At 42.9% G+C, this 13,549-nt stretch overlaps 1 protein-coding gene across 1 annotated transcript in view; it reads left to right on the top strand.

Annotated features, from left to right (window-relative positions):
* Nucleotides 1–13,549, top strand: part of SETDB2 (SET domain bifurcated histone lysine methyltransferase 2) — a 228,918-nt gene that overhangs the window by 68,545 nt on the left and 146,824 nt on the right. Inside the window, exons 16-20 of the mRNA XM_056560069.1 lie at nucleotides 3,863–3,984; nucleotides 7,223–7,257; nucleotides 9,289–9,323; nucleotides 12,320–12,366; nucleotides 12,793–12,927. Of these exons, the coding sequence (XP_056416044.1) occupies nucleotides 3,863–3,984; nucleotides 7,223–7,257; nucleotides 9,289–9,323; nucleotides 12,320–12,366; nucleotides 12,793–12,927 (374 nt within the window). The remainder of the gene's footprint in view (nucleotides 1–3,862; nucleotides 3,985–7,222; nucleotides 7,258–9,288; nucleotides 9,324–12,319; nucleotides 12,367–12,792; nucleotides 12,928–13,549) is intronic.

Raw genomic sequence — 13,549 nt, 5'->3', positions numbered from 1 at the left:
TGAGTTCCCACACTTTTTTTTTCAGGACTTGGCCCCTGACATGAAAGCCCAGAGTGGTGGAGTGCTGTAGTGGTAGTTGACCTTCCAGTCAGAGTGACCATTGGGGATAACTCTTACCAATGACTTTCTAACCCTGATTACTTAGTTTGCTAGGGTGGCTAATTCTAGGAAAAGTCTGTGTTGTTCCAAATTTCTTCCATTTCAGAAATATGGATGTCACTATGTTCCTAAGAACATTCAGTACGGCAGAAATGTTTTTGTTCTCTTTTCCAGATCTTTGCCTCCACACAATCCTGTCTCCGAGCTCTATAGGAAGGTCTTTTCTCCTCATGGCTTGGTTTTTGTTCTAATACACATTGTCAGCAGTAAGACATTATATAGACAGGGCTGTGTTTTTCCAAATCCTGTCCAATCATCTGACTTTACCACAGGTGATTCTGATTAAGATGAAATGGGAGGCCCCTAAAGCTAAATTTCAAGTATTATAGCAAATGGTCTAAATACCTTTTTAATTTCCATTAAAAAAAACACCTTGTTTTTCTTTTAATAAAATTGCAAACATTTCTAAAATTCTATTCTGACAGTCTCATTATAGGGTATAAAATGCTGATTTATTGGGTGTGGGGGGGGGGATTTGATTGTTTTATTATTTCATCACAAAGCCTCAACATAATAAATTGTGAAAAAAGTAAAAGGGTCTGAAGACTTTTCAAATGCATTGCATATGCATGCCTCCCACCTTTTTGGTTGCTCTCTGAGGAACACTTTAGTTTTTAATTCAAATATTACCACAATAATACTGGAAAGTAGAACTTTTTATAATCCAAATTGCACCAATTTGAGGTCTAATATATAGTTAGGAACATGTAGTTTCTGGGGGTATATAGCAAGTTTATTAAAGAGAATCTGAGGTCAGCATAAACATATTTTCATGCCATTTTTTTACCATTGGGTTCCCTGATTCCAACACTGTTTTTGAATCTGTTGCTACCTCCCTCTGTTCCCAAGGTATAGAGGTTTTACTATTTGGTTGACTATCTGCCTTTTTCCTGAATAGTCAGATGGGAGGAAACTTTTTTTTTTAAATTAATTGTATTGATCAAGTAAAGAAATACTAAGCGCATTATCAATGGATAAGACACATAGGTGTGTGACTGCTAATCTCAGGGGGTGGGAATGAGGGTAGGCTAGCATTCCTCTGTGCTCTCTCCAGTTTGATAGGACAGAAAGGTGGACAGAGGAGTGCTATCAGACAGGAGAGAACACAGAGGAGTCCTATCAGACAGGAGAGAGAGCACAGATGAGTACTATCAGTCAGGAGAGAGCACAGAGGAATACTATCAGACAGGAGAGAGCACAGAGCAGTGCTATGAGACAGGAGAGAGCACAGAGGAGTACTATCAGACAGGAGAGAGCACAGAGGAGTGCTATCAGACAGGAGAGAGCACAGAGGAGTGCTATCAGACAGGGGAGAGCACAGAGGAGTCCTATCAGACAGGAGGGATCACAGAGGAGTCCTATCAGACAGGAGAGAGCACAGAGGAGTGCTATCAGACAGGAGAGAGCACAGAGGAGTCCTATCAGACAGGAGAGAGAGCACAGATGAGTACTATCAGTCAGGAGAGAGCACAGAGGAATACTATCAGACAGGAGAGAGCACAGAGCAGTGCTATCAGACAGGAGAGAGCACAGAGGAGTACTATCAGACAGGAGGGATCACAGAGGAGTCCTATCAGACAGGAGGGATCACAGAGGAGTCCTATCAGACAGGATAGAGCACAGAGGAATGCTATCAGACAGGAGAGAGCACAGAGGAGTCCTATCAGACAGGAGAGAGAGCACAGATGAGTACTATCAGTCAGGAGAGAGCACAGAGGAATACTATCAGACAGGAGAGAGCACAGAGCAGTGCTATGAGACAGGAAAGAGCACAGAGGAGTACTATCAGACAGGAGAGAGCACAAAGGAGTGCTATCAGACAGGAGAGAGCACAGAGGAGTGCTATCAGACAGGGGAGAGCACAGAGGAGTCCTATCAGACAGGAGGGATCACAAAGGAGTCCTATCAGACAGGAGAGAGCACAGAGGAGTGCTATCAGACAGGAGAGAGCACAGAGGAGTCCTATCAGACAGGAGAGAGAGCACAGATGAGTACTATCAGTCAGGAGAGAGCACAGAGGAATACTATCAGACAGGAGAGAGCACAGAGCAGTGCTATCAGACAGGAGAGAGAACAGAGGAGTACTATCAGACAGGAGGGATCACAGAGGAGTCCTATCAGACAGGAGGGATCACAGAGGAGTCCTATCAGACAGGATAGAGCACAGAGGAGTGCTATCAGACAGGAGAGAGCACAGAGGAGTCCTATCAGACAGGAGAGAGAGCACAGATGAGTACTATCAGTCAGGAGAGAGCACAGAGGAATACTATCAGACAGGAGAGAGCACAGAGCAGTGCTATCAGACAGGAGAGAGCACAGAGGAGTACTATCAGACAGGAGAGAGCACAGAGCAGTGCTATCAGACAGGAGAGAGCGCAGAGGAGTACTATCAGACAGGAGAGAGCACAGAGGAGTCCTATCAGACAGGAGAGAGCACAGAGGAGTGCTATCAGATAGGAGAGAGCACAGAGGAGTACTATCAGACAGGGGAGAGCACAGAGGAGTACTATCAGACAGGAGAGAGCACAGAGGAGTGCTATCAGACAGGAGAGAGCACAGAGGAGCGCTATCAGACAGGAAAGAGTACAGAGGAGTGCTAACAGACAGGAGAGAGCACAGAGGAGTACTATCAGGCAGGAGAGAGCACAGAGGAGTACTATCAGACAGGAGAGAGAGTACAGAGGAGTGCTATCAGACAGGAGAGAGTACAGAGGAGTGCTAACAGACAGGAGAAAGCACAGAAGTGCTAGCCCACCCTTACTTGCTGGACTCTCTCTATGCCTGTGCTTCAGCTTGAACAATGCTATAATTTTATAAGCATGATATCTATAAAAAGGAACTAAAATTTTCTTATGAAGTATATTAGAAAGGTTAATGTTTTGACAAGATGTACAAATTTGACAAGATGTACAAAATATAGAAAGATTTTGAATCTGACGGCGCCCATTTAAGGGGTCTTATTCAGGCTCAGAGGTGTGTAAATACGAAGTTCAAGTGGTGTGAATCTTGCTTACTCCCCCCCTGAGCCTAGCACATTCACCCCTTTTTTAAATAAATTCTCTTCCCATCTTATTATTCAGTGACGCCCCCTCCCATAGACTTGCAAAGCGGCCCCGTGGTCGACACTTGGCAGTTTGTGAGCTGGCAGCGTGGCGTGCAGCTCAAAGAGGTGGGTGCCAAATGCAAGATTGCGGGGGTCCCCAGCAGCAGGACCCCCGCGGTCAGACATCTTATCCCCTATGCTTTGGATAGGGGATAAGATGTCTTAGGGCCGGAGTACCCCTTTTGCCTAGCTGTTGCTATTGCAGAGTAGCCCCTCTCTCCTGCCCAGTCTAGATGCAGAGAGATGCTGCTGCTGCATGATGGGATGTCATCCAGTGCCCTGAAAGTGTCATGCTCATGGTCTATAAACTAGAAGAGGGCCCTTGCACAATACTTGTTGGACATCAAATGATTTCCTTGTGCAACAGTCCCGCCTGCTGTGCAACAGGGCTTCTTTTATGTCTTATGGGATATTAGGTGGGAGAGAGGGTCTGACGTCCCTTTTTGTGCCACATGGCCAAATACGGCACTGGAGTTTGATGTAATATGGATGAGTGTTTTCCATATATTAATTGGCCACGCAGCGCACTAGGTATGTGTAAACCCAGTCTAATTGTTTTCCACTTTTTATATAATACATAACAATTGTTTTTATCTTTAGAGATGTAGTCATTGTAAGAAAAATGGAGCAACAGTCGGCTGTGATGTCCAATCTTGCAAGAAAACGTATCACTTTCCATGTCTAATAAAAGCAAATGGTTATCCAAGTCAAGATAAATTTGTGTAAGTTACATTTATGTTTTCAACTACATATTTACACGTTTATATACAATGGCCCTCATTTACTAAGAAAATCGGGTTGTAAGTCTATGTTGCTTTCTTACCCGACTGCTTTTTTCCCCTGGTATTTATTATTATGTCGCATCCTGTTTGTCGCACGTGGGTTTTGGTTTCCAACTCCTCTGAGCTGTCGGGAAAAAATCCACAACAATTCAACAAATTCGGGTTGGAAACCTTTATAAATACGTGGGAAAGCTCAGAAATGTCGGGTTACGCCCCTTTTTTGGGTTTGGGAGAATCCACATCGGGTCCGTCGGGAAAAAATGTCGCATCGTGTCGCAGACTGGCGCACGATGTCTGCGACATGGCGCAGACAAAGATGCGACAAAAAACCCGACAAAAGAGGTCGGGTTTAGAATAGTAAATGAGGGCCAATATGTCTGGATAAAGTGACCTTCTCACACTTTGGTAATGTATACTGGAATTGCTGCTTAGCGTTGTTATAGATGGACGACCTAGGGGGAATAACTAAGAAATGGTTGGGTGACTGTAAAAATCAGAAAGTCTTATCTAAAGGCCTTACTACAGGAAATATAGCAGAATCCCAAGAAAATGTATTATCTAGGCACCCGTGCAAAGGAAAAGTGGAGTAGTTGAAAATAGCAACCAATCAGATGACTTCTTTTACTGTTGAAAAAGACTCTGAAAAATAAATGAAGCGATCTGATTGGTTGGTATGGGCAACTGCTCCACTTTTCCTCTGCACAGGTTTTGATACATATTCCCCCTAGTTAAGGCAGCAAACTATAGTAAGGTTATTATTAAGGGACTTCATCTACCTGGATTTACAGCTTCTGGAAAAAATGAAGAGACCACAGCAAAATGATCAGTTTCTCTGGTTTTATTATTCATAGTGTTTGAGTAAAATGAGCAGTTTTGTTTTTATTCTATAAACTACTGACATTACTCTCAGATTCCAAACAAAAATATCATTAAATGGCATATGATACAGCAGGTAAAATAAATAAGATTTGTCATTTACTCCCTGTAAAAAAAAAAAGTCTTTTTATGTCACTTTCATGGCCTTATAAATCTAGCCACTAGGGGTCTCCCTTCACGTCCAGACCGCATTCCGTCTGCTCAAAAGCACAGATTTTGGTCTCCTGCTGGACTGGCCATAGGCAGTGAATAACACTCACTCTTTGCCTTTGTATGAAACAGGGAGAACAAGTGCTATTCACTGCCTATGACCAGTCCAGCAGGAGACCAAAGTTTGAGCTTTTCAGCAGACAGAATGCAGTCTGGACCAGAAGGGAGACCCCTAGTGGCCAGATTATGAGGCCATTATTTTAATGACAGTGCCCATTTAAGAACAGTGTCCTTTTTTAGCTTGGGGCACACTTCAATTTTTTTTACTGTTGGACACACATATCCCCCTTCTTTTGCAGTTTGCCCCCTGCAGGTTGCTGGCCCCTTGTAGTTCGTACCTGCCTTTAGCTAGTTTACCTCTGTAGGTAGAACCTTCATGCAGATAGTTTGCCACCTGTAGGTAGTTTGCCCCCTCCCTCTATAGGTGGGACCAAATGTTGGTAGCACCCTTTGCCGGTAGTTTTCCCCCAGTAAGTAGAACCCCCCTGCAGGTATGTATGACACCCTGGTGGGTAGTCTGCTTCCCCCCCTTAATAGGTAGTACGACCTGTATGTAGCACCCCCTGCAGGTTGTTTTGCCCCTAGTGCAGGTAAAATCTCCTACAATTTTTGCAGCTCTTACCTGTTTAAAACTGTGTAAAACTCCATATCATGGTGTCCTACGAAGGAGCATGTGACCATAACGTCACTTTGCTTTCTCCATAGCATTACATGCAGGCATATTGGGAGAGGCAGAGAGACGTGTATGGTCACATGCTCTCCATAGGACTCCATGATATGGATGGAAAAGCCAGACAGCACATGGGAAAATGGCGAAGTGGAGGAAGAGTTTTACGCAGAAAGGAGCCGCTAACAGGATGAACTATATAAGTAAGTGCCATAAGATTGCGGCACACCTACGGATGTGCTGTGGCACACCAGTTGAAAAACACTGATTTAGGGCATTTATTTGTAGTTAATAAGAACTGGTCAAACTAACAAAAAAATATGTATTGTTTTCAGACCTCAAATTATGGAAACAAAACAAATAATTCATATTCATAACAACAAAATACTAATGTTTAAACTTAGGAAGAGTCCAGAAATTAGTATTTGGTGGAATAACCCAAATGTCATTAATGATTTTTAATCACAGCTTTCATATGTCTTGGCATGCTCTCTACTAGTCTGTCGCATTGTATTGACTTTATACCACTCCTGGCACAAAAATGTAAAGGGGTACTCCGGCCCTAAGACATCTTATCACTTTTCCAAAGGATAGGGGATAAGATGCCTGATCACGGGGGGTCCCGCTGCTTGGATCCCCCACAATTTTTCATGCAGCACCCCGCTATCATCAGCCTGATGTTCGCTCCGGGTCTGATGAATCACAATCACGGGGCCGGAGTATCGGGACGTCACGGCTCTGCCCCCCCGTGTGACGTCACGCTCCATCCCCTCAATGCAAGCCTATAGGAGCGGGCGTGGCGACTGTCAGTCTGAGAATTGTTTTTCCACCAGGACAATTCCCCATGCCACACAGCCAGGTCAATATAGGTGTGAATGGAGGGAGTTGAGTAAATTAATTTACTAAGTAACAGATTTCCAAAATTTAGGGACTCTATAGTGACAGGGTGTATTCAGAGCAATTCTGCCTGCATATAAATTGGAGACATATGGATGTATGGTAAAGGCCCTGTGTACTAGAATGGAAGTCCCAATAATTGCTTTGTGCAAAATGGAACAGTAAGGCCATGTTCACACGGCAGAATTTCCTCTGGCACAGAGATTCCACAGCAGTAGAGTTCCGTTCAATTCAATGGGATTCTGCTGCTCTGTGCATACGATGGAATTTCAGGCATTGTAAATTTCATTTTCCGTGTCCGCACAAAGAATGAACATGCTCTATGAGATGGCCCATTCCTGTGCGGTCCTAGCACAATATGTTGGTGCCCCTCAGTGTCCAGAATGTCCGTACAGAGATTCTCCATGTGGGCATTACGTTGTGTGAACATTGCCTCATACAGTATAGCAGTGTGTATTAGATTTTAGGGCTTGTCCACATGGCAGTGCTGCTTGCACAGTGACTTATTAGAACTAATTTGTTTTACAGTGTGTACTGTGAATTGCACAAGGCAACTGATAATGGTAAGTCTTTTTTGTGGAAGTTTCTGTTCTGTTCTGTCTTAGCGCCTGTTTATCTGATGTTTAGTCATAAGGCTTTCTGCACAACACGTAAATTGTTCAGCACCTACATTAGGGAAATCACTTTGACACATAAACCCTGTGACGTATGTAATTGTACACCAGAAGTCATTCATCTACGGCTGGCAGGTGAAAAAAAAATTCAGCTGCACTTACCTATACAGTAAAAAAAAAAGGTTACTGACACATTTCCTACCTACAGTACCAATAGAACACTCTTTTGGCATCATTTGGATTAATTGAGAACTATGAACCTGGCATCCTTAGTGGCACTGGGACTGATACTAAAGTGGAGCAACCAGGAGTGTAGAGTGGAGAAAAAGGCATTCCTCCAGCTTGTGCTGGAATTTTGGAGAGAGAGAGCAGCTCCGACTACAGCTACTCTGTTCCTGCTAAGGCTATGTTCACATGGCATATAATGTGCGGAATGTCCACATGGAAAACATGTGTGCACATTCCGCACATTTCAATAATCCAGCGGGCGCTAGGACCGCTCGGACATCTGCAGTCTCATAGACGGCAGAGCATTTCCATGTGAAATCCGCAAAAATAAAAGACAAGTCTATTCTCTGCGGACGCCGGAATCGGGATTTCCACGGCAAATTCCTCCGCTTGAACAGTGCAGCAAATTCCCATTGAAATATTCCTGTGTGAACAGCCCAAGAGTTGAATGGGCTCAATAGAAGCCAGCCGAGCGAGCTCTGTAATAGAAGCCTATCCTCTCTTACATGACTTTGAATTGCAAGTATGACCTGGAACTCAATGGTCTATTCACACGTACAGTATTCTATGCAGATTTGACGCGGAGATTTGATGCACAGGATTTTCTGCTGCAGATTTCAATGTAAACTGAACACAGCTTGAAATCCTGTGCATCAAATCTGCGCAGAATACTGTACGTCTGAATAGACCCTAAGGGTGCATTCCCACCTGGTGTATATGCAGCGCAAAATTTGCAGCAGCAGCGGGAAATACGCTGCGTATTCCTCCCTCACTATACACACAGGGCTTTCCTGCGGCAGCCCTATGTGTGCAGTGAGTTTTGGAGGAGGGGGCCGCGTGCCGACATGACTGTGACGGGCGGCTCCGCCTCCAAAACTCTCTACATACATAGGGCTGCCGCTGGAAAGCCCTGTGCGTAGAGTGAGCAAGGAATACGCAGCTTATTTCCTGCTGCTGCCACAAATTTTATGCAGCATGAAGTGTGCTGCGTATACGCCAGGTGGGAACGCACCCTAAAGCTGAGACTTCTTGTTCTGTTCCTTCTTATCATCAGAGACAGGATTACAGTGAAACGTGACACCAGTATACAGATAAGACATGTATACACAATATGTGATGTCACAGATCACCATCCCCCTCACTGTAAAATAACCTCTGAAAAGGTTACAGAGAATGCCCAATAACATTTCCAGTTCACGGGAATGGGACAGCTCCTATGTATTGTTGTCTATGGTCCATGTGTCCTGCTGTATTGCATATCACTAAATGCTGTTAAATCAGGCCAGCCTGCAGACTAATGTACAAAACATTCATTAAATTTTTTTTCATAAAGAAATAAAAACTTTCTGCTCACTTCATAAAATTGTGACAGGTGCTATCAGCAGCTGACACAGTCAATAAAGGGCATTGGCGATCACGCCGATGTCTACCATTAACCTTCTGCATGCCACAATCAATGCCGATAGCGGCATCAAAAGTTGCTGGTTGATTCAGGGACCTTATTGCACCTCCACTGTTTTAGCTCCATGTGTACAACTATTTTTTTTACCATTGTATAAATTGCACAGACAACGGAAAAATCTCCCTTCTTATTTATTGCACCTTCCAGGTCACATACTTAATAGACACCTAGAAATGACATAATGTTATATGTTTTAAATAGTTATTTTTACATATCATTCATTATTTGTTTAGTAACATACCTGGTTGGCTGCTTAACATTGTCTTGTCTTTATATTTTTACATTTATAGAGGACTCTGATGGAAAAACTAAAAAGGACATGCTGGTATAGTACTGTCGAAATTTTTATGATTACTACAAGGGTACTGTCACTCATTCGCCTTAAGGGTGTATTCATGTGTACAAATATGTGCAGGATTTTATGCTTCGGAATTTGTTGTTAGCTAAATGACTGAACACAGCTTCAAATTCTGCACATGAAATATGTTCAGAATACTGTATGTGTGAATAGACCCTAAAGGTAGGGTCACACATAACGGATCTGCAACATATTTAACGCCGCGGATCCGCTGATGACCCGACCCTTATAATGTGTCTCCTGCTGTGCCTGTCTGCAGACACACAGGGACCTGCAAGTTTCCTTGTGTACTCAGTGATTACACTGCGCATGTGTGCACGGCAAATCACAGGTCCATGTTTGCTCGTAGCGGCAGATTGCTGCTAGGAGCAGACAGGCACAGCAGGAGGCACACTATAGCGTCGGGTCATCGGCAGATCCGCAGCGTAAAATACGCTGCAGATCCATTACATGTTACCTTACCCTGAGGGTACGTTCACACATGCCTATTTTCTGGTGTAGATCTTTAGCAGATTTTGCTACCCATTGAAGTTAATGGGCAGCAAAATCTGCAGAAGCAGATCTGCTAGCCTAAGGGTATGTGTGAACATACCCTTAGGGTAGCAAAATCAGCTGAGTATTTTGCTACCCATTGAATGCAATGGGTGGGAAAATATGCAGCAAAATACGGCACAATGGATCCTAGCCTTAAGGTGTTTTACCATCTGGGCAAGTTATCCCCTATCTGCCAGTCCCAAAGTAAAAATGCATCCCTGATTGGAAGGAGCAGGCTGCTACACTCAGCAATATTCAGTAGGCCCACACAGGACTAAAGGGAACCTAGCATGGTATTTACCATATATAATGCGTGGCAACGTGTTTTATATGGTAAAATATTCTCTCTCATTATCCCCGGAAGACGTTCCTGCCAGCAGGGATGATGAGGATATGAAGTTACAAAGTCTCCCCCACTAGCCCCATAAATATTCCGCTCGGTGTTGAGCTATACTTACCTAGTCCCGTCTTCTCCAGCTGTAATCACTCCCTCTCCACATGATTGACAACCTGGGCACGGCTCGCGCCATCGCTCTGCTCCGTCTGCTTAGGGAGAACACTTATGTCAAAAGAACAGAAAAAGTATAAGTGTTCAGGGTAGTGCATAAAAATTAACTTTTATTTGGGTCATTTAAAAGTCACCCAAAAAAAAACCGTGTTTGATTCCAACACCATTAAAAAATAGAATAGATGTAGACCATCAGGAGCAGTAACCTTCCAGGATAGGAGGAGACGCTCAAACTGTGCCACAGCTACTTAGTAACTATAAGTTACCAAAGTTAGCAGCATATCATACCACTATTATATTATACCACCTATAATAGTGGTATGATATGCTGCTAACTTTGGTAACTTATAGTTACTAAGTAGCTGTGGCACAGTTTGAGCGTCTCCTCCTATCCTGGAAGGTTACTGCTCCTGATGGTCTACATCTATTCTATTTTTTAATGGTGTTGGAATCAAACACGGTTTTTTTTTGGGTGACTTTTAAATGACCCAAATAAAAGTTAATTTTTATGCACTACCCTGAACACTTATACTTTTTCTGTTCTTTTGACATATTCGAATGCTGGGTGGAATTACGCTTAAGCGTGGTCTGACGTGGGACCTAACATATTTACGTCTAGTTGATTAGGGAGAACACTTGTAACTTTTGAGGGGTATTCCAGTGGAAACAATTTATCGATTTTGCATCGTATAGGTGATAAATGCTAGATTGGTGGGGGTCTGTCCACTGGCACCTCCACTTATTGCTAGAATGGGGGTCTCCTGTTCAAATTTAGCGGCGGTTGAGCACACGCACGGCCACTTCATTCTATTGCTATAGATTCTGCTATACATTCTGTACTTGGCTATCTTCGGCAGTGCCATAGAGTTTGAGTAGAGTGACAGCACATATGTTTAACCACTGCACCATTCAAATGGGATGAAACATGATCCCCATTCTAGCAATTATGGGGTTTCCATCAATAGTATCTATCAGCCTGGTCTGCACCAAAAGTCTATTGTCACTAACCTACAGCCACACGGGTATTAATATATAGGGGGAGGAGTTTTAACCCCCACCATATGATCCCATTCTGTCACAGTATTTCCCCAATCCATGGACTGGTGGGAGAAAGGGGCCCTAATAGCAGTCTTTAAAGAAATTATTCAGCAATAAAAACATTTTATTTTCTTCCAAAAAACAGTACCACACTTGTCCTTAGGTTGTGTGTTGTATTACAAGTTGGTTTCATTCACTTTAATGGAACTGAGCTGCAATAGCACACACACCCTGAGGACAGGTATGGTAAAATCAGCAGTTTTTTAAATACTGGACAACCTCTTTAAATGCCTCTTTGTCACATTTGGGCTTAGGTGTGCCAGAGGCCTGGCCTTCTATAGATAGCAGTGTTCAGGAGAGCCCATTACTGGAACATTCCATGTAAATTGGCCAAGAGTATTCGGCTGCAGCTTGTAGCAGGGCAAGCAGCCCATGCCCTGAATTTGCCCATTGTGCCATGTAGGCACCATATTGCTCAATCTCAAGTGTTTGACTGTATATTCCAGACCCTGCAGCGTATTTTATGCTGCGGATCCGCCAATGTCCTACCTTAAAGGGGTACTCCACTGATCAGCGTTTGGAACAAACTGTTTCGAACACTGGAGCCGACGCCAGGAGCTCGTGACGTCATAGACCCACCCTCTCATGACGTCACACTCTGTCACACTGAGCAGCAGAGTACCCTTTTAAAGTGCGCCCCCTGCCTGTAAAAAAACGTTGCGGTTCCATTATGTGTGACCCTACTCCAAAAGAAATTTTTAAATTACAGTCTGATGTAACGTTAAATATGATACCAACATTCCATATGAACTATTTGGATTGGATGGTTTTGTGACTGTTGTTTTTATTTGTGAATGTATTCAAAGTTTTTTTTCTTTGATAGACAAGCAGAAAGGAAAAATGGTTGCAGAGTATGGATGGTAAAATAAGGTAAATTTGTAATGTTACCGTTATTATTAATAACCCCTTAAGGAAAACTGTAGTGGTATATAACTTTTCCCCTTTCAGAAGGATAGGGTATAAATGATAGATCGCGGGTGGTCCAACCACTGGGACCCCCCCCACGATCTCCTGTATGGGGCCCCATTTTTCAAATCTGGCATGTGTATTTTTAAATGGTAATACCTCTGACATGTTATTACTAAGCAAAATTATTTTTGAGATAGTTTTTTCGTGTCATATTGTGCTTTATATTCGTGGCAAATTCTTGTTGATACATCAAGCATTTTTTTTTGAAAAAAAAAAATCCAAAATATTGTGAAAGATTGAAAATTTGTGACTTAATAAAAAAAAATTATTTTATTTTATTACATTGACTGTACGGTAAAAATTATGTTATCTGTATTCTGTGGATAGGTATGATAATGTCCAAATGCAGTGGTGTCCGCTCACCTCCGGAGCCAAATCTCCGACACACCTGTGCTGTCACGGACCCGCCGGTCCCGCCCCGGCTTCAACAGCGTATGGAAAGGAAGGATTGTCCGGCACCAGGTATGCTCTAAAAGATTGCTTTTATTCATGTCATAGCAAGGAAACAGACATCACAGGACTGTGGTAATCTGACGCGTTTCGCTCTCTCTTGAGCTTAAACGTAGACTAAATTCAACAGACAAACATGCAAATTTAAAATAGAGACTCGATGGTCACATGATAAAATACCTGACATAGGTAGCAATTGTAAAAACCCGGCATGGATATCATCTGTCAGTATTACAGAATGGGTTGGATCCTACCACTAGTGCGTTATTTGCTGTGTGTTTATCCTATGAGTGTGAATATGCTCCAAATATTATGTGCAAAAATAGACAGGTATGCACATAATAGGTTGCGGTATGTTAATATCGTGCATGTATAGGTCAATAGTAGAATGTAATAATCCACCTCATTGACTAAATAGCTCAGAGATCTGCATACATGGATATACATATTAAAATTGCATGCATAAAATGGATTACGGCATGTCAATATCACACATGCACGGGTAAATAATGGAAAAGGATAAGCAGCCTCTTTATATGTATAGCTCTGGGACCTACGTGCATGTATACATATACTAAAAGATGATATATATGCCATAAATCAATAGATATACATAACTAAAAATTGAAACACT

The sequence above is a fragment of the Hyla sarda genome, chromosome 2, assembly GCF_029499605.1.
Source record: "Hyla sarda isolate aHylSar1 chromosome 2, aHylSar1.hap1, whole genome shotgun sequence".
NCBI lineage: Eukaryota > Metazoa > Chordata > Amphibia > Anura > Hylidae > Hyla > Hyla sarda.
This window is presented reverse-complemented; position numbering and strand designations above follow the sequence as displayed.